Genomic DNA, 27356 nt, shown 5'->3' with positions numbered 1-27356 from the left:
ATGCACCTTAAAATAATGCTAATAAGTTTGGTTTTGCTTTAACATTTGTTTCTTTCGACTAGAATTTTGACAAATATGTATGTGAACAGTTTTGAATTATCAAAGGCTTTATATTAATAATAAATAAAAAAACACAAAAATTGCACTCACACTATCTTGTTTCGTGACCTTCTTCTTCAATAATTCATTGTAATCCTTGAATATCCCTTCAAATATAGACATTGTGCCTTTCACTTCGCCACTGAAAAAAAAATATTATTACACCATAAAGTAAGCAATGTTTTTCAAATATAATTAAAATGGTTTAAAAAGTTTAAAAATAGTTTTCCAATACTTTTATAATTAGCTATCCGCCCGCGGCTTCGCCTGCGTAGTTACTTCCGTTCCTGTGGGATTTCCGAGATAAAATTTATCCTCTGGCCATGGACGTATAAAAAAAGACGGACGCCGTATTACGAACAAACAACGTGAAGCCACCATAGTAAGCTAGCGATCGTGTAAAGACAATAAACACGCACACACTCTCACCATAGTAAGCTAGTCGGCCGCCATTACGTCGTGAACTACCGACTGATTAACTGCGTCACTGTTTCACAAAAAATATTTAAAATGCCGTCTTGCGTGGTTAAATGGTGTCGCAACAGTACAATTTTAAATAACAAAACACAAGGGATTACATTCCACAGGGAAGCAAGTTATTTCTTTTATGTTTTAATGACAAAATTATTACGGCAAAATTTATAGAAAAAAAATACAGCCGCCATTGTCATCAGGACTGCTGTTGCCATGGCAACATGGCACACACACATGGATGTTTCGCCGCCATTACTAGGCTTCACTCAATGTTTAGGCGATATACCGTCCGTCTTTTTTTATACGTCCATGCCTCTGGCCTCAAGCTATATCTGTCCAAATTTTGTCAAAAACGATTCAGCAGATTTTGCAAACAAACATACAAACTTTCGCATGTACAATATTAGTAGGATTTGTTATTTAAAAGTTGTGATACTGAAATAATAGTTTACACTTTACGCGAATATAAAAGTTTCGAGTGCGACTGTTCACAAATATTATAATGTACAAATAAAGAGCGTGTGTGCCGAGCACACGTGTCAGAAGTGAAACTTCTTTGGCAAGATTTAAAGATACCAAAATCGTCACCTCACTCCATGATGTGACTGTAATGCCATGACGCGACCTTGAAATTTTACTCTCTTTTAAGAAGTTTCACTTCAAAATTTTACAAGAGCGAAGCGAAAACGAAGCGAATGCGAAGCGAATCGCGTATAATACTCACATATTACCAACAACAGTGCTATGTTGTTTCTCAATATGTTGTTTAACTTCGACGAGGCTACTGCGCAGTTTCTCTAACGAGGCCCTTTCCAGTTTCAACTCTTGCGCAGTTATTATAGCGCCCAGTACTTTTACTAGACCATCGGATAATCTGAAAACCATAACAACATTTTTCAATGAAAACCATTATAAAAACACAATTTTTAGATGAATTTTGACAACATAATTGCAAGGCTTCGATAAAGTCCGACAAACGCTTCTTTCACGATTTTTACGAATAAAAAAAACTGTAAATAGAATTTCGAATAAACAAAAAATTTCGTCCACAAGTGACGAAGAAATGGCTGATTATTCTTAAATAAATATGTCATAGTACATCGGAACATAGAAGCTCCTTTTTATGACAGTGAAAAATGAACAAACGGACCAGTTTGGACAAACAACTAAATTAAAGAAAAATCACTTCATTAATTTACGGAAATTAATAAGTAAATTCCACCTATTTTATATAAGTATTTATTTATTTAGGTAATAATTCTACTGTTTGTATTTAAACACCATAATTTCCCAAAAACTTCAATCTTTTTAGACGGGTATTTCTACATCCTATATATTATAATAAAAAATACGTGTGACACTCGAGGACTGCCGCGGTAAAGCTATTGCATAGCATCGCATCGCTGTGCCAGTTGGAGTGGGGGGTGTTAGGTTTTTCGTTACGGAATTTACATTCGGTCGCTGCGCTCAAAGTTTGAGATAAAATAATATAGCTTAAAATAAAGCCACAAACATAAAATAACATAAATGTGTAACTTACCCACTGGTCAAGTTATTTAAGTGTTCAGCTAAGTGCTTAAGTGTACGATTATACGTTTGCACGTTTGTCAAGTAGCCAGCATATTGCGAAGATTTCTCAGCACCATCGCTTGTTGTATATACTGGTTGGAATACCTATAATTTAATTATAGCATAAAAAGTAATATGCTTAAGTTATAAAACTACACTGGTCATCAAAAAAATCGACCCACCTGCATTTTTACGGAAAATTGCGGTTTTCTCACAAACTAAAGAAAAAATTTATTTGGAAACTGAACTGATTAATTAAACGTGCATATTTACACGAATATAAACACATAAAATCATTAACATCATAAAAAAAATTGTCAATTTCGAATAAAGATCAAAATCCTCAATTTTCAGCTTTTTCTTTATTTAATTTCAAATGCAGTTTATTTTGTAATCATGAAACTTATGATCATGTTTCCTTCGAATTTATACTCAGTACTTTCTCTTCTTTCTGGAATGATAGCCTGCGTTCACCATTTTAAAGAAATAATCAAGATTTTGATGGTCTCTTGAGGAATTCGTTATCATTCTTCCCTCATGGCGGTTTTCAGGTCTCCTATTGTTGTAGGGGCTGAATTACGAGCTCTAAGCTTTATTTTTTAACTGTCCCACATGTGCTCTGTAGGTTTTAAATCGAGACTTTTTGCTAACCAGAGTGTAACTGTAATGCGGACCGCTTCCAAATACTGGATCACGATTCGCTCTACGTGTTTCCGAGCATTATCATGCATAGATTCAAAGTTTTTGCAGATACAGCCGGCATATTACACCATATGATAGTCCAAAACCTCGGTAATGTATTGAACAGCATTTAATGAGCATCTTTTTATCGTCAAGCTCCGTGCGTCTTGTCAAAGAAATGCCACTCTAGAACTTTACAGAGCCTCCATCATAATCAACCGTTTCTCTTACCTAGCCCTGAACAAATCGTTCATCTGGTCATCGCATGACATAAAAACGTCTATCAGCACCATATAAAGTCATTCGCATCTTGTCACCCAAAAGTACTGACTCCCATTGGCCTATAGTCCAGTTTGCGTGATTTCGAGTCAATTGAAGTCTGGTTTGTCGATGAGCTGTGGCTGATTGTGGCCCTGTTTCTGGCGTGTGTGGTCTTAGGTTCTACTCCTAAAGTCTTCTTCTAACAGTTCTGTCATTTATACCCACCTCCTTATCTTCACGCAGGCGTCACTAGAGATCTACACCAGACAGATGTCGATTTTGTAGAGTTGATTACATTATCTAGGGGTCGTCCCTTTGAGTTGCCGCCCTATTTCTTGCAGATCAATGTTTTCATCGATACTGCCCAGTCTCTAGAAACCTTTGGTAAACTCATCGAACTGCAAAACAGCTCAGATTTTACTTTTTAGCCACGGCAAGTTGACATAACCCCTGTTTTAGTAGAGCCACAGTTTGGGCCCCCTCAGCTACAGTAGTATCCGTTATTTTGAGACAAAATTTATCAAATCTACAGCATGAATTATTAAACTTAACGTTATAAACAAGAGATCCCGAAAAAAGTCATTTTAGAACTGGGAACACGGGCATAATTTGTCCCGCCGTAAACCGTCAAAACAACACTGTACAGTATTTCTGTATAAAAATTTGTTAAGAAGCATTAAGTGCAGTAAAATTTACGACAAACATAATGATTAGCATGTTATCAGACCCTTACAACAAAATACAACAATATAAGACGACTTATTTGTGAAATAATCGATAAATAGCAAACATAGTGTAGGTGGGTCGATTTTTTTGATGACCAGTGTATTTTATAGCATTACAAAAAGTATTACTATAAAAACAGATTTTTAGAATGCACTTTTCATAGTCAAACCCTTGAAGACCTTTAAAGGTTAAGACGTTTTTTAAAGGAATCTTCTTTAAATCACTTTCTAATTACTAAAATTTAAGACTACAACAATTTAATACCAATACAGAATAATATATTTTCCAATACTACATTAATAATATAATTAAATTGATAAATTTTAAACATTTTATTATCATTAACATTCAGGTATTATAATATGTAACAATTTATAAGCAAAGTCATTAGAATCAAATATAGTATTTTCACTCACAATTTTCTGTACATCCTTAATCCTTAGGTTTAATTCTTGTATTTGTTCCTTATACGTTTTCACCATATCGTTAATACCACATTTGTATTGTGCAAACTCCAACTGAAATTAACAATAAATGTACATAATAAATTGCTTTCATTAAAAATGATTTGAATAATTTTTAACTGCCATTTTTTCTTGGGAAAAAACAGAATAATATATAAGTTAAAACAGTTTTTTGTCTCAGATCAAAGTTAACCAAATTGCAAAAAATAGAGCAATTTGTTTAATTTTGGTTTAAAAAAAAACCATATATACATATTTAGATAAAAAAGAGTGACGAAAACACGTGTCAGAAGTGAAACTTCTTTGGCAAGATTCAAAGATACCAAAATCGTCGCCTTACTCCATGACGTGACGGTATTGCCATGACGCGACCTTGCAATTTTACTTCCAACACCACAACCTTACCTTAATATTCTCCAAATCTAATATTTTCATTTGTGCCGCCTTGTATTCAGTTTGAAGAGCCGTTATTTTCCCATTTAGCTGTTTAATAACTTCATCTCTTTTAGTTATTTCAGAACTCGAAGTATCCTGAAAAATATTTTCGATATAAGGCCATATTCAAAAAGAAAGCTGGAAACTTATAAGCGCTTACCGGCGCTTGTCAGCGCTGGTTCGTTCTACACAAAGGAAGCAGGTTGAAGCAGACTAATAAAAATTTTATATGGCAACGCCCAGCGCCTGTTGACGCTTGTCGGAACTTGTCGGCGCTTATTGGAGCTTGTTCATATATTTTCCTGCGCGGGTTACCAGCGCTGACAAGAGCCGGTAAGCGCTTATAAGTTTCCAGCTTTCATTCTGAATACGCCCTAAGCCTGTAGGCTTATTGTAGCGTATTCTAAATCTGGTGTACATAATTTTGAGGAGAAATTTCCTGAAGCACAGTTATAACAGTTAATTTTATTTGTACAATGGTTAATTATTGGTTTGATTTCTATGCAAATAAATTCTTAAAATTTATTATAATATGTTGCCATATCCCAATTGAGATTTTTTTTTTTCAAAATATCTATGTACTTACTAGGAGTAAAATTTTAATTTAAAAAACCTCGAAAAATATCTCTAAATAAATAAATAGTTAAGAAATATACGAAAATGGCACCATACCAAATAGCATGGTACCTTTAGTAAAAAAAATTTAATACACTTACATTTTTCGAAGCCTCTTGTAGTTTTGTGTTCAATTCTTTTACTTGCTCCTTATAATTCTTGACCATATTGTTCATGCCGCATTTATAATGTGAGAACTCCAACTGAAACAACCCAATATATTATCAAAATAGATGCAGCAGTTTTGTATTTTTTAATCTTACACTTTTAACTATCAAAAACCACCATCATTTTTCTTTGTCATTGCATACTAAGACCCCTGAAGAACCACCATTGTGGTACAAATGACCCAATAATTTCTGTCACTATCTCCCGGTCTAATACTTACTTTAATAAGTGACTGCAAAATAAAATAATTATACCTCAATATTCTTCAATTTCTCTTTAACATCATCCCTTTCTTTAGACGTCGCATCGACTATATGTTCTAAGGATTCTTTCTGCCATGTTAGTTTCTCATTTTCTACTATAACCTGAAAAAACGATAAAAAATTATTATTTATTGAAAATGTTTTTGTTACAGTATAAACTATTAACTGGGTAAAAATACAGCAAAATCGGTCCAAAGTAGTTTTATCCATATGTTTGCGGCATACTAGCTGTGCCGCGCGGTTTCATCCGCAAAAGCAAGTATTTCTATAGCACCTGTGTTATTTATTCTAGTACATCATTAGAATTCGTTCAGAGGTGTTTACATGAAAGAGCAACAAACATACATTCATCATCAATCTATCCTCACAGACTTGGCATTTATAATATTTGTAGGAAGTAATAAGTAGGATAGAATATTGTAAAAATTATATAAATACGAGCTTTTCGCCCGCGGCTTCGCCCATTTAGCAAAACTCGCATAGTTCCTGTTTCTGTAGGATTTCCGGGATAAAAAAAAAAAATAAATAAAAATATCTTTATTTCACAACCACAATTACAAAATATACAAAAACGATGGTCCCGTACTAGACTATAGTCTGTATTACAGGTACCGATGTCCTTCCATGTTACAGTTGAGAAATATAGTGACGTAATTTAAACAGAGAATAAAGTAAAATATATATAGTATATATAATGTAAAAGTTGTGTCTGTGGGTGTGTTTGTGAGTGTATGAGTGTGTGAGTGTGAGTGTGTGTGTGTGTGTGACATGTCTTACGTGTGTGCATGATTGGAGGAGTGTGGGTTCATATAATGGTAGAAGAGCATGAGTAGAATGTGTTTACGTTTGAATAACTTATATAGACTCTCACGTTAACAGCGGGTCTTAGAGATAATTACATTTTCTGTGTAGTAGTAATCCTTTGAGAGCAGCCATTTAGTTATAGTTTTTTTACTTTTATATCGTGATAAATTAAATATTTTCAACTCTTTATTTATTACATTATATAAGTGTGGTCCCAAATATAGAAATTGCCTACGGAAAAAGGTCGTATTGAAAGTTTGATGTTTTACTACATCTCTAGTTGAACGCTGAGTTAAGTTTATGTTAGAGAAACTTACATTAATGTTTATTAGATTATGGAATTTAAGGACAGTGTCTAATATATAGAGTTGTCTAATAGATAATACATTGAATAAATTATACAGGGTGTAATCGTTAAGTGTGCACAAGCGATTATTCCGTAACTATTGCAGATATCAAAAAACTTTAAACTGATATCGAAAGTACTTAACCTAATGAGTAAAATGGCCATAATAAATTTTTAAAAATAAAACGAGAAATAACCAAAAATGTTACATTAAACGCTCCCATACAATTTATTTCCCATACATTTTGTATTCATAGTAGATTTTCGAAGTGACGTCCTTATTGTGCAATACAATGAGGAGGTCTATTTACAGTTTCTAAATGAACTTCCCTCCAAATTTGCGAAGTAATTAAAGCAGAAAACCAAAAAAACAAAAAAAAGCTAAAATCTTTCATATTAAATGTATAGGTTGATCCAAAAGTAATGATAATTGGGTATTTCCTGTGCAAATAAAAATATAAAATAAATGTTTTATGCTTGCTCATGTAATCACTAAGTTATCACAAAAAAATTATATCTACAGGCCACGTTTCCAAGTACATATTAACATTAATTTTAATGTGAACAGTGCGAGCCAGAATGTTTCCCGACGAAAAGAAGAAACAACGATTCGACATTTAGAGGGTGAATTTCTAAATTTTTAATGAGATTTTTGATTTGTGACCATGGGCGTTACCTGGGTTCACCATGTTTATGCTGAAACCAAGAAACAATCAATGGCCTGGATGCGAGCTTCCAAAGTGACGGTGAAGATTTTCAAAGTGAAAATTAGTGGGATAGATTAAAGCCGTAGTTTTTTGGGACGCTGAAGAAATGTGGAATATTTTAAGAAGGTAGCCACTACTACACAGGGCTCTTACTACACAGACCAAATTAAAAGATTGCGGGTAGGTTAGTAAGAAAAAGAGACATGGCAAACTTCGGTCTTGAATGTTGGTTCACCAAGACAACGCACCAGATCACAAAGCGTCAGTTGCGATGGCTGCCAATCAAAAATCGGCATTGAAAATGCTTAAACACCCACCCTGTTTGTAAGATCTAGCTCCTAGTTAATTCTATCTCTTACCTCGGCACAAGAAACACCGTCGATACAAGAAATTTTAAGACGACAGCGAAGTGATGGCCGATTTTGAGGGGTTTTTGTAGATGAAGTCAAAGTTTTTTTTTTTCTAAGTTAAGGAAAAAAAATATCGAAGTATATTATCTAGTTAGAAGACTATCTAGAGAAATACATAATTATTTTAACTGTAATGACCTTGTTTAATATTGATTATCATTACTTTTGGATCAACCCATGTACATGGGATATTCATATCTCATACTAAATGTATGGGAGGGTTTAAAGTTAATTTTTTAGATATTTCTCGTATTATTTTTAAAAATTTATTATGGCCATTTTACTCATTAGGTTAAGTACTTTCGATATCAGTTTAAAGTTTTTTGATATCTGTAATAGTTACGGAATAATCACCTGTGCACACTTAACGATTACACCCTGTATATAACCTTTGTGGGAAAACGAACTGGCTTAAAAGCTGACACCTTAAGTATTGACCTCTGGCATCTCTCTAAAGGTAGAAGAATAGTTTTATGAGTGCCACCCCAAGCTACAATACAATACCTAAGTATACTCTGACAGAGAGAAAGATAAACAGTTTTAAGTAGGTTAAGTTCAGCTACCTGTCGTAGTTTTTTAAAGGTCCAGATCAGTTTACGAGTACGAGAACACAAATTATCGATATGCAATTGCCACGTCAGACGGGAGTCTAGAATAACCCCTAGGTACTTAATATTATTAGCAATCTCAATTGTATGACAAGAACACAAACTTATGTTGTTATAATTACAAGTATGAGCTTTGATTGAGAGGTCGATCGGCAAAACATCATTTTTTAAACTGAAGTTAATACACTTAGTTTTTTTAAGGTTTATTGTGAGCTTATTACAACGAAGCCAGTCCAGTATGATTTGAAAACCACTTTGCGCGTTGTGAAAAACATGCCTCCAACTTGTACCATTAAAAAGCAGGACCGTGTCATCCGCGAATGTAATTATTTTACAACAGTTTAAATTTAGAAGACACAGATCGTTGATGTAGGCTAAGAATAGACTAGGTCCGAGTACACTGCCTTGCGGAACGCCATAAAATACAGGCATATCGGTGCTCACAAGATTATTTATTTTAATTCTTTGAGTTCTGGCAGTTAAATAATCAGTAAAAAGATCAAGTGCAACCCCGCGTATTCCAAAACTTTCCAATTTAGACAAAAGGATGGGAACAGAAACAGTGTCGAAAGCCTTGGTTAAGTCGAGGAAAATGCCTAAACATTTTTCTCTTTTATCTAGCCTATTGGTTATATAATTAGTTAAGTCCAATACTGCTCCCTCTGTAGATCTATCCGCCTGAAAACCAAATTGATTTTGAGCTATAAGCTTGTTAATAGTAAAAAAGTTCATTAATCTCTTATTTATAATTTTCTCGAAAATTTTACTGAAAACTGGTAAAACTGATATAGGTCTATAGTTTTCGACACTGTTCCTGTCACCGCCCTTAAATACCGGGGTTATGAGAGATTTCTTAAAATAGTTAGGGAAACTACTAGTTTCAATGGATAGGTTGAAAATTTTAGTTAGTGGCTTAGCCAAAATATTTTTGTTCATTTTGATTAAATGGGTAGGTATACCATCCCAGCCAGTAGCAGAATCATTTTTTAAATTATTTATTATTGATAAAATTTCGGATTCACTAGTAGGTAGCAGTACAAATGAATTACAGGGTGGATGAAAATTTACGTTTTTATGTTGTGACTGGGAACTAGAGCAATCAGGAATTTTTTCAGCTAATTTCCGGCCTATGTTTGAAAAATACCTATTAATATTATTTAATGTATTTATTGGAGAATCTTTACCGCTTATTAAAGGTGTTGGGGAATTTTTATTAATATTCATTTGAGCAATTTCTTTTATGGACCGCCACAAAAGTTTTGGATTATTTATTATTTATTTATTTTTACATACATAGATTCCTTACAGCTATTTGTATTACAATATTTATAATTAACTTTAACAAAACAATACGCCAATAAAAAGGAATACCAATAATAAGACAATTAATGTGACAGTAGTTTTACATTAATTATTACAATGATAAAGTGGAAAAAATTATTATTTTTTTTTTTTTTTTGGACATGATATACAAAAAAAAAAGAGGAAAACGTACCCATTATAGAATGTTTGGTATGGATGTGTGAATGTGTGTACTGTGTGTGTAGTGTATAATGGTGTAGTGTGGTGAGAATGTTTAAAGGTAAACTAAGAAATTATTGAATTGGTGATATTGTCTGTTACTGCTTTTTTAAAACTGTTACGGGAGAGATGAAATATGTCAACACTTGAGAATTTCTTGTTGTAAATATCAGGTAGACGGAAGAGTGTAGAATTTTGCAGGTGTTTGGTTGAAGCAAGGGGAACCTTTAATAGTTGGCAATGCCTTGTTCGTAATGACGGTGTTTGTAGTGAGATATTACCGAGAATATTTGGACAGTCCAGTCTATTACGCATTATGTCGTAAAGCAGCATCATGTCGATAATATCTCTCCGTTGTTCGAGTGTATTAATCCTTTGGAGAGAGCATCCTTCAAGGTAATTAGCACAATTAGAGGTCTTCGATATAAAATTAAGTTTTCTAACAAATATTTTTTGAATATTTTCCAAGCGGTCAATATAACAGCGATAAGAGGGACGCCAGATCGGACTCGCAAATTCTAGTACGCTTCGCACATACGAAAAATACAGCACTTTTAAACATAAGATATCTGTGAATGCATCACAAGTCCGAAGTATGAAACCTAAATTTTTGTACGCTTTTTGTATAATAAATTCAACATGATCGTTATGCGTAAGTTTAATGTCATGAATAACACCTAAGTCTCTAACCTGTGTTGTTCTTTCGAGTGATACATTATTTAGTTTGTAATTGAAATTAATGACATCCTTTTTTTTCCGGGTAAAAGTAATTAATTGGCATTTGCTAATATTAACAGATATTTTATTAGTTTTGTAATACAGTGTCAGTCGATCGAGATCGCCTTGCAGCTTAATACAGTCTTCTAGACTGTTGATTTTTTTGTAAAGTTTTTTATCGTCTGCAAATACAAGGAACTTGGAATCAAGAAAACAATCAGATAAATCGTAAAGAAATACGTTGTATAATAAGGGGCCGAGATGCGAACCCTGCGGTACACCGGATGTTACTTTAATAAAGTTTGATCGGAATCCACCGATAACTGTAGCTTGATGACGATTCCTTATGTATGATTCAATCCATCTAAGGAGGTTTCCTCTTATGCCGATGGCATAAAGTTTCGTCAACAATATATTATGGTCGACCCGATCGAATGCCTTCTCGAAATCAGTATAGATGACGTCGACTTGTGACTTGTCATCTAAATCCATATTGATAGAATGAGTAAATTCAAGAAGGTTGGATGTAACGCTACGTGATTTAATGAAACCATGATGATTATGAGGAATACATTTTAATGCTAAATAATATATGTTATCATAAGCGATACGTTCCAAAATTTTACCTAATACATTAAGAATAGATATACCTCTGTAATTTGTTATGTCCAATTTTGATTTACTTTTATGAATTGGAACTATTTGTGCTTCCTTCCATCGACTCGGAAAGATACCATCTGAGAAAGAACGTTTAAAAAGTATTAGCAAAGGAGTCATCAAACCAGTTGCACATTTTTTTATGAAAATTGAAGGTATTCCATCCGTACCAGCGCCTTTCTGTGGATCTAACTGTTGCAACAGTTTTTGAAGAAGTTTCTCATTGACTTCAATGTAATTGAGATTATCGGAGATATCGGCCTCCTTAGAAAATGTAGGGGTGGACTGATCAGATTGCTGAAATACGCTTTGAAAAAATTCGTTAAAAGAATTACAGATGTCTTGACCATTAGTCAATAAGCAGCCTTTATAAGACATGTTTTGGGGAATGCCGTGATTAGAGCGTTTGTTTTTAACATAAGTCCAGAATTCTTTAGGTGATGTTTTAATACTACTTTGACAACGAGATATATATTTATCATAACATTCTGACTGTAACTTCTTAACTCGGGTTCTTAGCAAAGAAAAAGAACTATAGTCGCGAGGATTTTTAAAGCGTATCCATTTTGTATGTATTTTAGATTTTTCCTTAATTAAATTTATAAGTGCAGGTGTATACCATTTAGGATACCTGTAACGTGATGAAAGCTTTACAGTTGGTACATACGATTCAATAATAGAATAAACAATATCATAAAATTTCTTGACAGCATCATTAACAGAACCCGAGTGCAAGAGACTATGCCAGTCAATGGTTTTCAGCTTACAGTTTATAGTATCATAATCGGCCTTAAAGTACTTTTTTATAACTTGGCCTTTAGTTTGAAGTGGTTTTATATATAAATCTTTAATAACAAATTCTAAAGGGCTATGATATTGATCAACATTTACGAGGGGTCCATGACATATATTACAATATAAATGTGTATTTGATAACAGAAGGTCCAAGATATTACCACAGCTATTTTGAAATAAATTATATTGTTTTAAACCTAATAAATTAAATGTACCTAACAAGTTTAAAGCAGAATCTGAAAGTTCTGTATTACATTGTTTTGTAAAATTAAAACTAAAGTCTCTGTACCAACTAATAAATGGAAGATTAAAGTCACCGGTTACCAAAAATTTGTCGTTTAACGTTTTACTATGAAACATTTTCAAAGAATTATCAAAATCTCTAAGTAGCTGTGGAGCGTCAGAGTTAGGTGGAATATAAACACCTATAACATGTAGGTCACTGCTGTTATAGCGAGACTTGACATTAAAAGAAGATTTAGGTATTGTAAGCCATACACTCTCAAGTTGTGGGCAGTTTATATTGTGACAAAATGCCGCAAGAATTTTTTTAACGCATATCAACACACCTCCGCCCCTTTTTTTGTGCTTACGGTCAAACCTAAATACGTCATAGTTGTTATTGCATATTTCAGAATCCAGAATACCGTCACAAAGCCAACTTTCAGTAATGATTATTATGTCGTAAGTACTGCTTTCAATGTTTTTATATAGTGAATGTAATTTTGTGCGCAAACCGCGGGCATTTTGATAATAAATGTTTAGTGTATTTAAGCCTTCCATTGTACTAAATTGTGAAGTGGATAAAATGATTGTTGATGATGTAAATTGAGATCTTGAGTCACGGTTGCACAAAATATTATAATATAAAACAATTCATACCTATTAACTATAAAATTGAAATGAACAATTATCGGATCATTATTACGTTTCTTATAAGCAAAAAAGTTGTAGTTTTGCGGGTACTTTGTAATATTAACGCAGTAAGCATAGATGTTAAGAGATACTAAACCTTTGGTATTCTGGAGTAATTTATTAAATATAATGAAAATTTTAAAATTAAAGCAAACAAAAATTATGGATGAAGTTTTGAAGTGTAATATTGTAGTGTTATTTAGATGATTATAATTTAAATATGTATGGGTACGTCTTACCAATATAACAAGTTTTTGAAACCATAATAGTGAATAATATGTAACTATTAAAGCGACCCTAAAAAATCCATCAAGTTTTCTTCAGATGTAATTGCTTTTGGTGGTGATTTTTCGTTACGGCGCATGTAAATAGTGCAGTTCTTCACCCAAACAAATTTAATGTTACGTTCCTTTGCGCGCAGTTTGCAATTATTTAAGAGAATTTTATTGGCAATTGTGAGGTGTTCGTTGACAAAAATCTTCATCGAATTCTCAGTGAAGCCAAGGTCGCATGAAGTAAGACCATTTTGTTTGTTATGTTTCCTGAAATTGGCTAATAGGTCATCCTTACATCTTCGGTCTTTGAGTTTGGCAATAATTTTCTTAGGTTGGCCTGGTTTTTGACGAATAGAATGTACTCTTGTGATAAACTCGATATCGTCTTTACCTAGATTAGAGCCCAGTATAGTTGATAGACGAAGAAGTAAATCGATTAAATTTTCGTTAGATTTTTCAGGAATGCCGACAACTTCTATATTTAGAAAACGCGTTTTCTGTTGTGAACGTTGGTGTTCAGTAGTTATCACCGATACTTTTTTTTCCAAATTAGATATAATGGTGTCTTTTTTTGCAATATCAGAATGAATGGTCTGGATTTGATTACCCAAGCTGGCGATCTGAGCTTTAGATCTTTTTAATTCATCCTTTAAGGATTCCACAACGCTCAATTTTTGGTCGATATCGGCCAATCGGGTGTAAACCTCTTCAATAACATTCGCATTAAACTTCGATGTTAAATCATTTAATTCAAGCCGTAACTGTTCAACATGCCCTGGCAAGGATGTTAGGGGTGCGAGCATCTCTTCAATTCTTGTTAATTGTACACGATAGGGCGTAGTATCATCCTGTGAGGTACAATTTTTGGAAGTCATGCCTATTTGAAGCGGGCTCTTTCTACATTCTGGGCACATCCAGGATGATTGTCTGTTTCCGAGCCTTCGCCAACCTACCTCCGTTAAGCTCACACAGTAATAGTGGTAAGTAACATGGCACAGTGAGCATATCGCACCGTCTAAAACATTTTCATCACAACGTTTACATATTATGTTATCCATGCCGAAGGTTTGTAGTCCCGGCAAGCGCTCGCAACGACGATGACGTATTATAGATAAGAACACGACGACAGTACACTTTGGAATATGGAATGTTACGGAAGATTAATGCACGATTGTTATAATTCACAACAGCTGATAGTTTTAATAAGTGGTTATCACTAAAATGGGATGTTTTTAACAAGTGTTTGTGCGATAATTATATTTAAAACTTGGAAAGAACTAAGGGAACAACGTACTTGTCACAGTGAGTTTGACAGAGATGATTATTAAGGGATGTTTGCAATTTAGACTTCTCATAAGTTTTTCTGACATTTTTCAGCAATTTATTACAAAATGATCTGTATCTAGTATAAGTTAACTTTAAAATTTCGTTGTTAGGCTGTTTTTTAGATTTAATGTGCAATTTATCGCGGTTTTTGATACATTTTAGTATACCCGGGGTTATCCAGGGCTTAAGAATTTTTTTGCGCTTAGATCTAATAATTTTTTTAGTGTGAGCTTGGATAATTTCCTTAATGGTGTCAACTAATATGTTTGCAGCAGTGTTTGCGTTCGTAGCCTGTAAGACAGTAGTATAATCGATTTTATCTAGATCACGAGAAACCTCTTCCCAATCAGTCCTATTTACAGAATTTTCAGAGATCATAGGTTTGACAGCACGTGCATCGGTGTCCATTGTGAGCACAATCGGTTTATGATCAGTTATGAAAGAATTTATAATAAATACTTGAGCATTACAATGAGAGCCTAAAAGAACATGATCCAAACAATTTAATTCTCTTGTAGGTATGGTATGAGCTGGCAATAAACCTAGCTGAGAGGTTAGAGTTAGATAGGAACCCGAATTTTTGTCTCTAGAATCTGTTTTGATGTCTATATTCATATCACCGATTAAAACTATATTTTTAACATGTTTCACACTCTTCACAACAGTTTCCAAGCCGTTTAAAAATGTATCAGTGGAACGAAATGATGGAGGCCTATAGACAGCAATAATAGCGCAGTCATTAACAGTTAGAATTAGACAATTCGCTTCATCAAATTTCGGTTCCCTTACATGATATTTAAAATCGCTTTTGATATATAAAGTAAGACCGTCATTTTGGTTAATATTATGGGATGAAAAATGATGATTATAGCCTTTAAGATTAGGAGGATCTTTTTCCTCAGACAACCAACATTCCGTAAGGACCAGTACATCTAAATCTAACCCCATACTGTCTAATAGGAGCTCCAATTGATCCATGTTTTTGTATATACTACGAATATTATGCGTCATTATTTTTAGTTTATCATTTACACAGTCCATAAAAGTGATACACTGGTCAGGATCGCAAACCCTTGAGTCAGCTATCGTCACCATATCAAGATCTACTTGAATATCATTTAACGAAGCCATTTTTAAGTTTTATAATATAAAGAACAGTAATAAAGCAACTATTGTAAATAAGTCTGAAAGAGTGCATGATTAGACCACATAAAGAGTTGAAAAATAAATGCCATACTATAAAACCCGATATAAATATTATGATACATGCTGAGATTATACGTAAAACAGATGATATGTTAACGTGTTTGTGTGAGTCTTTAGGTGTGTTTTTTGTGTTGTAATATGAGTGTATTAAATATATAATATTAGCGTTATACGTGCTCAAGTAGATTTTACAGTTAATTAAACAATGATAGAAAAAAATTACTAATATAACATAAATTACAGAATGAAGAGAAGTTATGTCTAAAATGTATATATTAATCCTGTTTATGATGGGCTTTAAGTTGATCCAAATCTTCCTCTCTTTCGATTCTAATTGGTGGTAAACCTTCTTTCCTGCGTAGAAACACTTTTCCACTCGCAGTCCAGCAGAATTTATAGCCAGATGTGTTAGCAAAATCTCTAGCAAGAAAAAATAGTCTTTTTGTTTTAGGAGTGAGATATTCCGACATATATATTTTATTGCTATTACCAACAATATCTAGATCGGCTGTGCATAGTTTGTTTTCCTGTTGATCTTTGTTGTACTTCTTGAAACCTGACAAAACCTTTTCCTTTATAAAAACGTTTGAGAACTTAACCACTATTGGTTTTGATTCTGGTTTCGAACCTATGCGAAAGATGTTAGAAATATCATTCGGATTAAGCGGAACACCAATTAGTTTCGTGGCTTTTGATACAATTCCTAAGAGATCATGCGTATTCTCCTTTTTTTGTGGAGGTATATTTCTAATTTCTATAGTTGATAAGAATTGATTTCTTTCCAAATGTTCAATTTTACTTTCTAGTAAGTTAATACGGTGTTGGTATTCTTTCTTTTCCTTGTCAAATAAATCCAATTTTATTTTCATATCATCATATTGCTTAGAAATGAAAGCGACAGTCTCCATAATAGAACTATTTTGACATTTAATTTCACACACAGTGCTATTTAGTTCAGAAAACTTTTTTTCTTGTTCTTCTTTGAATTCATTCAGGCACCGATGGAGATCCGACATAACAGTTTCTTTAAATTCATCAAAAGTTTTCTTCATTTCTGTCATAAATAAGGACAATTCGTCATCATGCTGTCTTTTCCGTGTACGGGTTCTTTGCTTCATAATACAAGTGGCGCCCTCCGTCTCGGTATCTGTCGCAGCAGATGAAATGTTCTCGGAAGTAATATTAATCATTTGTTTAGTTTTTGGAGGAGTTCGTTTAAGCGGCATTTTTATTTTATAAAATATATGCACTCATATACCAGGATATCATAAAATAGTAGGTGGTGTTTTTAATTACAATTTATTTAGTTCCAAACTTATCTTCATTTAAAATAACACTCCAAGTAGGAAACAAATGTACTAGGAAAGCAGAAGTATCGAACAGTTATCGTTTATGCATTACAAGCGGAGAGGTCTTGTATAATGGTCGTCGATCGGTGATTTCATACAAATAACCATTCCGTCCAGTTAAGCGAGACCTCTGCTAGATTAACTTACTTATGCGAGTTGATCACGCGTCACTTGAGCAACACTGCTTTTATTTTATGCACTCCTATTATTTCACACTGAATTACTTTGATATAAATTATTTTTAAATTTAAATCTAAACAAAAAAGACGTCCACTTCGAATGAATATCCAAGGGGAAGGGATGGAAGGGATTTCCGGGATAAAACCTATCCTATGTCCTTTCTCACTACCATATATTTGTACTAAATTTCGTGCATGGCTATGTGATTTAAGCGTTAAGGAGAGAGTTTCACACTTATAATATTAGTAGGGGATTACTTAAATCTGTTTTAACTCCACCATACATATAACATACCTGTCTCCGTTGTTTTTCAACTAATTCCAATTGTGCTGTCAACTTGTTGATAGTATCATCATCTGGTGACGTCACAAACTCCACTGTGGACGACGCGCCAGACTTCACGTCACCGTTTGTAAGTATATCTGTTTGAGATAGACGCACTATATCGTCTTTGAGCTTTTTGTTTTCTAGACGTAGCTGTAAAATAGATTTATTAAATAAATATAAAATAAATTAAATATATATTTCAGGACAATTTTCACACACGGCACGATCTGATCCCATACTAAGCTTTCGCTTGTGTTATGGAAATTGGAAACCAGATGCCTGATAAATATACATATTATATAATTTTAAATAAATACTTATATAGATAATTAACACCCTGACACAGAGCAAACATCTATGTTCATCACACAAATATTTGCCCCGGGTGGGAATCGAACCCACGACCTCTAGCTTGGAAGGCAGCGGCACTACCAACCAAGCCAACCGGTCAGTCGGTTAAAATATACACAGTTTAAATTTTCTTTTTAGGGCGGCCGTACACGGACCGCTTCAAGCAGTTTAGACCGACGGCTTGAAGCCGCGACCGCGCAGTGAACTATATATATTCATTGCTGCCGTACACGGAAGTTGGAGCAGTCGAAACCGCTTCAAGTCGTCAACTGCGCGGTTTGTAGCGACAGCTCGAGCAGTCCCTGTACGTCGCTCAGCCGTTTACTGCTCGAGAAGTCCGTGTACGGTCGGACTTAACCAATGAGGTTGTGTTGAAAGTTTTATGTAAAGAGATTATGAGGAAGTTATCTATATATATATTCAAAATTTAGATATCATTATAGATAGACTAGATATCATTCAAAATTTATAGACCACTAGCTTTCCGCCCGCGGCTTCGCCCCCGCAGCCAAAGAAAAACCCGCGTAGTTCCCGTTCCCGTGGGATTTCCGGGATTGCATCATTTTCACGGGATAATAAGTAGCCTATGTCCTTTCTCGGGTATCAAAATATCTCCATACCAAATTTCATGAAAATTGGTTCAGTAGTTTAGGCGTGATTGAGTAACAGACAGACAGACAGAGTTACTTTCGCATTTATAATATCACAGTATGGATTCAATGAATTTTATAAGAAAAAAACAGAAGAATGGCTGGAATCCCAAAATATTATGATAACATTATTCAAATTAGACAAATTATAAGCAAATTAATGGGTAAACTAGATTTATTATAATTTATCTCATTTCCTTTGGTTTATTAACGCACATGATTCAAAAGCACTTTTTATTCAATTTGTAGCAGATAAGTCAACCACAACTAAATCACATGATTAATTAGTTCATTTTATTAACATTTAATTTAAAAGTTGATGGTGTGCTATTATAATTTTTGAAGTGAAATTTCTTTAGGCGCGTTGAGAGTAAAATTTCAATGCGTCATAGCAATACCATGGAGTAAGGCGACAATTTGGTATCTTTAACTTTTGCCAAAACATGCGCTCTTTTTTTAAAGTAAAATGCAAGCAAATACCTTTTCCACAAGCTCTCTCGTTTCATCAAACTTCTCCTTATGCAGTTTATGAGTTTTCACCATATCCTCTTGGCATGAGGCTATCAACGAAAACTGTTCTTTCATCGAATCGTTGTTTTGTTTCAACGTCTCTTTGAGTACTACATTCTCGTCGAGAAGCTCACCGAATCGTTTCTGTAATTCTTCTGTACTTCTGTCGTCCGTTATGATTGTGCTGGCCACCATCATGCTGGCTGGGGACGGCTGTTAATGTAATGTATTTCGTTAATTTTTGTGTTTATGGATAATCATTTTTAAGCTATTGCATAGCTTCGCGGGCTTCGCGGGCCTTGAGCGCGGGGACCGAATCGAGAAATTCCGTAACGAAAAAACCTCACGCTCCCCACTCCGACGGACACGGAGGTGTGGCTTGAAGGCATAGCATGCAATAGCTTTACCGCGGCAGCCCCCGAGTGCCACACATCTTTTTTTTATGTTTCTGTAAATTGGAATGTCGCTAAGCTAATTGACAAGAAACATGGAAATGACTATTTTATAGCATAATCTATTCATATATGAAATAGTAAATCAGGTAAATCACACCACTTAAAATCAAACAGCTGAACTGATCTTAATGAAGCTTGACATTTTGGCTATTATTAATTTGAGAAACATATAAAAACCAAATCTGCTTGGAAGATAAGATTGGTTATGAGCAATACAGTTCTGAAGAGAAAGATATTTTTTTTTAATTCTTAAATACTTAAGTTTTCTGTAATTTATTAAGAAAATAAAACACTGCAATTTAACAAGTATTTTTTTGAAGTATGGAGTTTTTATAAATAAACCTCATTTGTCCAAATCTGTGGCATTTAAAAATTGTGGTGCAATACATAAATTTACATACCTTATCAGATAAAAATAGAAAAAGAATAAGTGCAATACTTCCTGATTCATAATATTCAAAAATAAGCCTGTACTGTATGTATTTTATTATTAAATCATATGCTGTCAGAGTTATTGTCACTTATAAGTATGATATTAAAAATAATTGCAATCAAAACATATTACCATTATTAATAGATACAATTTTCAATTGACTTGAAGTATGACCATAAAGAGAAGAACTACAATAATAAACATACCCTAAACATACAGTGTAAAGCTACATTATCATTAAAATATTTATTTACTTTAGGCTGAGCATAGACTAAACATAAATGGCAACAACTGTATAACATGTGAACAAGCAAAAAATAGTGGATCATACAGATTAATTTATATTAATATATACAACTTTATAATTTACTATTTGGCACCATTGGCATGTATTAGTCAGTTCTTTAAAGAAACGAATCTTCAATGGCGGCGCTTATCATTCCCTCTCGCTCACACACGGCCGTACGGTATGCAAAAAAAAAATGGAAAAATAAAATCACTAAAATGTATTTGATTTTCCCTATAATAGTTTTTATCATAAATTTACAATGACAATTATGCATTTGCGAAAGTAAATAATGTTTTATTGGAATTTGACAAAATATGTTCTTTGGGAAAAGTTGTTCAGTTTTATGGGCTTATTACAAGTATTATGGGGATTTTATTACATTCTGTATACGTAAATATGATAATTCATATAAATACACAAATACAATAACAAAAAAGTTTGTCAACAAACAATTTGAAATAGTTAATAAAATAATTATCAATTTACGTTATTTTTATTTTCTTTTTTGCTGATCCTACCATCTGTCAAAGTCAGCTTTGGCCGCCATTGAAGATTCGTTTCTTTATTGAACTGACTAATATGCATATGCATCTATTTACAATTTGAAATAATTAAATGATGTGAATGTGTGTAGTAAAAGACCAGAAAATGTACTTTATAGGTCAAAAGAAAAATTGTAATAAATCATCAAAACATTATTATAAAAGGTTAGCTGATTATGTTTGTTATATTGTATGAATTAATTTAAAAAAAATGTAATCCATTGATAAAAAATACTATTGTGTTTATAGATTACCCTCATAAAATAGCAGTGTCATCTTACTACCCACATAAATAATAGTTGAATTCCTCTACTAAGAATATAACACTGCTATTTACATATGTAACTTGATATGTGGTAAAAACAATACACCTATGCAAAAGTTATCAAGAATCATATTATGATGAACAAGCTATAAATGACTTATAGGTAAAGTCCCTATTTATTTACTTTTTATCAGTACATTGTTTTCCTTGTTATTTTACACTAGCTGAGCCCCGCGGTTTTACCCGTGTGGCTCAGCTCCTGTTGGTCTTAGCTTGATGATATCTAGCCTATAGCCTTCATCTATAAATGAACTATCTAACACCGAAATAATTTTTTAAATCAGACCAGTAGTTCCCGAGATTAGCGCGTTTTAACAAACAAACTTTTTGGCTTTATATTTTAACAAACAAACTTTTTGGCTTTATAATATTAGAATAGATTGTCTTTTAATAAGAATAATGATTCTAAAACACAAATAAGTATGTTTAAATAGCAAAGGTAGTTGTGCTTGAAAATTATTAATGACTAGCAATGCCCTGCGGTTTCACCCGCATAGATAGCGATATCGTTACAGTGAAAAGTCTACTATAGGTCGGACTATAGATTTAATTTTTATTCACATGAAAATCACCTTTACCCCGTCCCGCACTACGGCCTTTTTTTTATTTTTTTTTGTTTTAGTGGGGAAATCTTTCATAGATACCCACGGCCTCCGGGGGAGGGGCCGTGAGTTATGTCGGATTCCTACCGACCAAAACCCCACTATGTTCCGTCAAGACGCATATTGGTAGAATTCCTCCGTGACCCCCGCGCTACGGCCTGCTCGAACAGTATACCTACTATTTTCTGTAGATTGACACTTTTAAAAATTCGTTATATCTTTTGAATGGAATATCCAATTCTTTTCATTTAAAAAGTATTTTGCTGGTATTGAAACAGTCTATAATAAAACATAATTTAATGGGATAAGGATTAATATATGTGTATGGATAACATGGTTTGATTACTGACGGCACTTCTATTTACTTTGAAAACGTAAAAAAATTGTTGTAGTAACATAACTACCGAAGATGGACATATGGTATCGCGGACTTTCTTGTAGATATTGATCCATTCTATAATACCGTAGAACATTTTTTTGTTCTATCTTCAATAGATTCCGCAGCGCACGCGATGACAGAAGTTTTATTGAGGATTTTTTTACACCTTGGGTTACATTATTGCATTTTTGGTAAGGATCTCTAATTTTTTTGAAAATGCAATATAGCCTATGTTGCTCAGTAAAGATGCAGCTTTCTAATGGTGAAAGAATTTTTGAAATCGGTCCAGTAGTTTATGCGTGAAAACCATACATACATACATACATACATACATACTTACAAACTTTTCCTCTTTATAATATTAGTATAGACAATTGTTATTGAATAGACATGATTTAAAATAATTGGTATCAAATATACTTAAAGCTATTATACAATAGCATCAGATATTTATAATGCAAACATTTGATATAACAATCCATACTAATATTATAAATGCGAAAGTAACTCTGTCTGTCTGTCTGTTACTCAATCACGCCTTAACTACTGAATCAATTTGAATGAAATTTGGTATAGAGATATTTTGATACCCGAGAAAGGACATAGGATAGGTTTTATCCCGGAAATCCTACGGGAACAGGTTTTCCTTTGTAAACGCGGGCAAAGCCGAGGGTGGAAAGTAGTGTCCGACCGAACTTTCGGTTTCGGTTTCGGTTTCGGCCGAGTTTCGGCCAAAAATCAAGTTTCGGCCGCAGTTTCGGTTTCGGCCAAAATCGGCCGAAACTTTTGCCGAAACCGAAACTTATTTCGCAAGTTCAGTGAACTTAGTTCACACACGTTCACGCTCGCCTAACTTCGTTTTCCTCGGCAACGCTTTGACGGACGCTGTCAAAACGTTGGTTGACCCACGCTGGTGGAAACAATTTTTGATTATCTATGTTGAGATTGGAACTGGGTGTAATTGTAATTTATAATTATTATTTTTATATAAGAGGTACCTAAAAGAGACTTATTATTCTTCTAAGTACAAATACCAATCCAAAGTATTAAAGACTCTTTAATAAAGAGAAAGATCTCAAAATACCAAAACTTAGTATTTAAAGTAACAGTAACAATTACTGATTTGATTTAGATGACTGATTTTACCGAGAACTTAATTTGAAAAAATAATAAAAATTAAATTAATATTTAAAAAATATTATTTTTTTATTTTATATTGAATAAATGATTACAACAAATTTAATATACCTACTGTGTTTTCCTTTCATGCCCTAATTAAGGCAAAATAATAGGTAAAATGCACCAAAGTTCAGTATTTTTAGAAATTTCATACTAGGCCACGTGAGTTTCGGTTTCGGTTTCGGTTTCGGCCGAAACTGAAGCCACGGCCGAACATTCGGTTTCGGTTTCGGCCTGGAAACCAGTTTCGGTCGGACACTAGTGGAAAGCTAGTTTTGAATATTTTCACCATCTATGTTTAAATGTTTAATCTCTACCAAAGTTTGAGTTCATTAATAAAAAAAACAACAACTAAATATCAAAAAAAAACAACAAATTAGGCCACAAAAATAGCAAATAATCAGAAAATGTAGTTGTATTATCAATGTTTATTTTGGACAAGTTTTATCAAACTCAACCAAAATTATCAATCAACAGTTCCCGTCAATTTGATTATTAAACATATATCAATGTTGATGCATAAAATTAACATAGATATACTGATTATAACTTACACTATCTCCCAATTGAAATTGTGCCTTGAAAGCCATATTTGCTTGGTCAGGTAAATCTTTCATAGCATCCTCCAAGTTTGATTTATTTAAGCCTGCATCCCCTCCATTGCATTTCACATCCATACTCGCGCCGGGAGACGATCCAAGGATTATTATAAACGAATCATCGTCATTTTCTGGTTTTATTGACATTTTAATAATACATCAAATTTATATTATAAACATATATTTACTTGTCTTCCGTATACATAAGACAGGCTGCAATGAATATAAATGAAAACTAAGTAATGCAAAGGCAACAAGGAAATTGTATTCATTAAAAGTGAAATAAGAATTGACAAAATATTACGATCGAGGACAAACAATACTCACCTATTGGAAAGTGTAATGTCGTTATTTGAATAATCAATCGAATTTTACGTAGGTACCGAAGTGCACGCAAAGAACGACGATAAATGTTTATCAGGGAATGGCAAACTGTGCTGTAGTATTAACAATTAAAAAATGTGGTGTAAGAGGTTTATTTTTCACTTGTGGGCAGTTTGCAAATAAAAATTTGTCTGTTGTCACTTGTCAAAAATGTATTTCTGACTTCTGTCAATGTCAATTTACAGTGTATATCACACCCACCCACAGCATTTATTTAACCAAAGTATAGAAAAAAATACTAAAAATGAAAGTGATACAGAAGTGGAGATTTTCAAGCTTTATTGCTGACATAAATGTAGCGACACCTCGCTCTGAATCGCGCAAGCGAAATGTTTTCGCTACAGAGCTATATATACAACTTTCCGACATCATCCATCGGGGCCTTCACGGCCGGCCAGTCGAGTAGACTGGTCGAGGATCCTCCCTTTTTCGATGGAGGAATTCCACCTTCCTTCCTCCACAGTGGTGACCCCTGACAGTTCACAACTCCTTCTGTCCATCCATGATGTCCATGCCCACCTATCCCTTCCCCGCCTACGATCACCGCCCGCCAGCCAGCGCACTCGGCTTCAAATGGAGTCCTGTCCACTACCATGTGCGATCGCGCATGCTTGGTCAGCTCCACAGCCACCCTCACTGCACACTCCGACTCACTGGAGCATTACACGCAGCATCACCGCACTCAGTTCCGACTCACTGTGAACTAGCGGCTTCCTGTTCCGACTCACTGGAACATACCTGGCACTGGCAAGGCAATTCGTACTACGACCTCCGGTCTCGGAGGGGAGTCCTGTAGCGACACCTCGCTCTGAATCGCGCAAGCGAAATGTTTTCGCTACAGAGCTATATATACAACTTTCCGACATCATCCATCGGGGCCTTCACGGCCGGCCAGTCGAGTAGACTGGTCGAAGATCCTCCCTTTTTCGATGGAGGAATTCCACCTTCCTTCCTCCACATAAATACGCTATATATTATGGTCTTTTAGCTACGGCCAGAGTCCCAACTTCTTTTATATGAAAGTTTACTACGTAAGTATAAATATATATTTTAGGTTTGAGTTACCCCACAGTTACCCACTTTCTGTAGTTTTAGATAAGACAAACGTGTATTTTCACCTTAGAGTATATTGCACAAATTGCTCAGTGCGCATCGTAGGCAGATGAGCTATAGATACCTACTATATAGATGTGTGTGTGACAAATAGGTATGGGTAGGTATCAATAATTGCGTGTTGAACTATCGATAAGTTATGTAAATAAATATGTATCATAAGTAAATTTTATGTTCAATAAGTTATTAAAGGAAAAATATATGAATAAAGTATAAATATGTAATTTTAAATTTGTTTACCAACTGAATAAAGTTTGTTTATTCCATTTGAATATTTCTTGTATTAATTTTAAGTATATGTTTATGAATATCAGAAAAACGTGAGTACTTTTTAAATAATAAAGTTAATAAAATAAAAGATCGGGTTTAGTGCTATAAAATAATTCTTAATAATAAATCAAAAAATAATAATAATGTTTTAAAAATGTTAAATAAAAATGAGAAATAATTAATAATTTAAATTGATAATATAATAAAAAAAATGTTGTGTTGTTTTATGAAACCACGGTAAAAGTGAAACTGTTCGAACGGTTCCGAACACTGCTTTGTGTAGCGCATGTCGCGTGTATCGCGGCTGCCGAGTAGGTATACCTACTCGCGACATGCGCTACACAGACCAAAAAGTTTGAGACGATGTAATAAAAGTTTCACTTTATTAATAATTTTTTTATTTAATTTTATCCATTCTACAATCAAAATCTTCAAAATCAATTTAGCGGTTCAGAAAATATATCGTAACATTACATACTTTACATTTACACTATAAGTAATACATTCGCATTCATAATATTAGAAAGTGTATCATACAAAACACACCACAAATTTATTTATAATACATTTTTAAAAGAGTTTTAATTTTAAAGTTAAATAAATAATTTGTTAAAATATAGTTCTTCTAGTAAACTTTATATCGAGTACAGCGTTGGTCAGGTCACATCACTACGATCACGTGGCGGCAGTGAGGCGCGCGAGCGAGCCTACGCGTGTCCGCCTCCCACCTCCTCTTCACCCCCGCGATGCTAGATTTATTTTCATAAAAATAAGTATAACAATCGACTTACTGATGAAATGTGATAATGGATTTCAATTTTGTGTATTTTATAGTATCACTAGCGGTCCGCCCCGGCTTCGCCCGTGGTACATATGAAAAATAGATGTTGGCCGATTCTCAGACTTACCCGATATGCACAGAAAATTTCATGAGAATCGGTCCACCCGTTTCGGAGGAGTATGCAGACTAACATTGTGACACGAGAATTTTATATATAAGATTTTTGCAAGAGAGAACAGCATATTTACCATGTTTATTCGTAAATATGAATAAAATTCCAGAGCAACGCACTTCGTCAGCACTCAACCACGACTACGAGTGCGCGCGGCAGGAACGTCGTGTTGTTCCCACCTGTGCCTACTGTTCCCACTTGGTTGTTCGCACTCTATATACTATAATATATACTCTAAGATTTTCACCATTTTCAAAAGATAGTACGTAATACGTGAGTAATACCAAGGGTAATACTGTGGGTAATACCTAGCCAGATTGAAATTTATATAGTTTTCAAAACATTTCGAATAGACGTGCGTCTTCCAAATCATCAGCTGTGTTGTAAATTGTCAACGTCACATTGCGTCAAATTTGATGAAAAT

General features: G+C 33.9%; 2 protein-coding genes across 3 annotated transcripts in view; both read right to left on the bottom strand.

Annotated features, from left to right (window-relative positions):
• Positions 1–24741, bottom strand: part of key (NF-kappa-B essential modulator kenny) — a 31989-nt gene extending 7248 nt beyond the window's left edge. Inside the window, exons 1-11 of one of the 2 annotated variants that reach the window (XM_089705066.1) lie at positions 24540–24741; positions 24168–24425; positions 19380–19622; positions 17866–18048; positions 5747–5857; positions 5426–5527; positions 4680–4805; positions 4227–4328; positions 2114–2247; positions 1298–1447; positions 151–241 (exon numbers count right to left, since the gene is read on the bottom strand). In XM_089705066.1, the coding sequence (XP_089561192.1) occupies positions 151–241; positions 1298–1447; positions 2114–2247; positions 4227–4328; positions 4680–4805; positions 5426–5527; positions 5747–5857; positions 17866–18048; positions 19380–19622; positions 24168–24359 (1434 nt within the window). In that variant the 5' untranslated portion in view covers positions 24360–24425; positions 24540–24741. The remainder of the gene's footprint in view (positions 1–150; positions 242–1297; positions 1448–2113; positions 2248–4226; positions 4329–4679; positions 4806–5425; positions 5528–5746; positions 5858–17865; positions 18049–19379; positions 19623–24167; positions 24426–24539) is intronic. The other variant, XM_089705065.1, reaches the window with a different exon arrangement.
• LOC149481894 (uncharacterized) lies at positions 16318–17677 on the bottom strand. Its single transcript, XM_089705291.1, has one exon. The coding sequence runs from the start codon at positions 17266–17268 to the stop codon at positions 16318–16320; it is 951 nt and encodes a 316-aa protein (XP_089561417.1). The 5' UTR covers positions 17269–17677.
• Positions 24742–27356: the final 2615 nt, after the last annotated feature.

This window comes from Colias philodice, chromosome 16 (assembly GCF_061535455.1).
Source record: "Colias philodice isolate Cphi_HAF_F1 chromosome 16, ilColPhil1 Martin Lab GWU primary, whole genome shotgun sequence".
Lineage (NCBI taxonomy): Eukaryota > Metazoa > Arthropoda > Insecta > Lepidoptera > Pieridae > Colias > Colias philodice.
This window is presented reverse-complemented; position numbering and strand designations above follow the sequence as displayed.